At 31.6% G+C, this 2001-nt stretch overlaps 1 protein-coding gene across 1 annotated transcript in view; it reads right to left on the reverse strand.

Annotated features, from left to right (window-relative positions):
* The window catches only part of LOC136794998 (1,5-anhydro-D-fructose reductase-like), a 14594-nt gene extending 12851 nt beyond the window's left edge, over window positions 1-1743 (reverse strand). The window contains exon 1 of the mRNA XM_014427965.3: window positions 1475-1743. Within this exon, the coding sequence (XP_014283451.1) occupies window positions 1475-1552 (78 nt within the window). The 5' untranslated portion in view covers window positions 1553-1743. The remainder of the gene's footprint in view (window positions 1-1474) is intronic.
* Between the last annotated feature and the right edge of the window lie 258 nt (window positions 1744-2001).

Here is a 2001-nt window from a genome sequence, read left to right on the forward strand (position 1 = left end):
TGGGTGGTTCCTTCCCAAGATTTTCAAGTGTATATGAAACATACTACATATTTACCTGTTGTATTATTTTGTACAGTTGTAAATTACAATAAATAAATAATAATAAAAAAAAAAGTTATATGGTAGTGTATTAATTGTTGATAATCTTATAGAGGAAAATTAAATGTTAATGATTTTAAATTAAAAAAAAAATAAATAGGCTTTTATCTTATAATAAAGAAAATGACCGGGGCAGAATAGCGGGCAAAAGAAATTTTAATTTAATGTGAGGAAGAAATTGTATTGAAGATGTCCTTGAAGATGGCTAGAATGGTCGAAACGTTGGAATAGTGAAAAATAAAGTGTTGAGACAATAATGGATATGAATTTTTGATTTCTTTAATTACCTTGTCTCAAGAAATTGAAATAATATAATTACTTTTATTTGTTTTACTATAACGTTTTCTTATGGCTATAATACATCATTAAGAAGTTAAAAGCGAAAAAACACTAATTCGTTACATTATTCAATCAATTAGCTTATTTGTAAGAGTTTTAGAACGGCAAGAAATACATTTTCGTGTTAAATCCTTTTGAAAGTATTTTTCAAAAATTAATTTCAAATGTATGTTTTATGGACAGGATTTAATGCATCAGGCTGCAAGATTAATAATAAAATACTAATATTAATTTTTAAGCAATGATTTTTTTAAATTTATTTATTTAATGTAATTTACAACTGTACAATAAGTAAATATGTGGAATGTTTTATTTACACTTGAAAATCTTGGGAAAGAACCACCCGTTGGTTGTACTTCAAGCATTAATTTAAATTAGAAGGTCCCGTGGCCATCTTCTTTTCAGACACCTCGGAGAATTATCAGGGATTATTAAGGATGAGAGATTAAGAACTAATGGGTTAGGATGGTTAAGGAGTTTGGAATGAAAAGACGCATATCTGTTTTGGGTCAAATCTGCAACGAATGGGATGTTAAGGTCTTTGCGGATGAGTTTATTTGTAACGTAATAAGGAGCATCAGGGATTTTGAATTGTAAGGAATGGATGCGGGAGGAATTTGATGGTTTGGTGGAGCCCCAGAGCTCAATTCCATATGTCCAAATTGGTCTGATTATCATAGTGTATAATAATTTTTTGTAGTGAATGGGAAGTTTAGAGCGTTTGTCAAGCAGGTGTTGTAATCGACGTGCAGTTTCTTGTCGTTTCAGTCTTGTATGTGGATTCCATGTCTCTTGTCAAGATGGAGTCCTAAGTATCGAGTCTGTTCAACAGGCGTTTTAAATAATGATAAAATTTAATTTATTTACGTCGTCTAGCAAAGCAATGAATAATCTTGAAATGGGTTAACGAACTGGTATCGATTTAAAATATTGGGTACTGTTATAATGCACAGCAGAGGTGTTATAAGAAACCACTAATAATGAATTTTCATTACTTCTTCTTAATGATTTAAACAGAAGTAAACTAATAACTTACCTGCCAAGTACCTAGGCCCACAACCGGCATCTTCATCTTTCCGGAGGTTACCACACTCTTCGAGTCGATTTTGGTCATCTTGCGAGAAGAACTAGTAGACAAATACACAACTGTTTCTACAACGCTGAACTGAACTGAAGAAAGGAGTGGACTGGTATTTATGGCTGAGGAGGGGATAGGATGGTGGGGTGAATGGATTCAAGATCACGGCCGCAACCTTGCCTCAGTTTTAGACAACTACCCAATTCAGTTTCTTGCAATATAGCAGACTACTTCACGTATAAACATAGTCTTTATTTTAAAACCATACGCATGAGGTTTCAATTGTCATATGTTTCTTACAAATAAAAATATATATATTTTTAAACCATAAAAGCAAGTTTTATTATTTGTGTTAGTCACAAAGTACCTAAAGAAACCGTCCATGAGCCAAACAGAAGGAAACAAATATTTCTTTCATCTCAATTGTTAATTAATTTAATGAAAACTATATACAGTTGATAGTCAAAATTGATGACACTAATACA

The sequence above is a fragment of the Halyomorpha halys genome, unplaced genomic scaffold, assembly GCF_000696795.3.
Source record: "Halyomorpha halys isolate HHAL.00 unplaced genomic scaffold, Hhal_1.1 Scaffold684.1, whole genome shotgun sequence".
NCBI classification, from domain to species: Eukaryota; Metazoa; Arthropoda; class Insecta; order Hemiptera; family Pentatomidae; genus Halyomorpha; species Halyomorpha halys.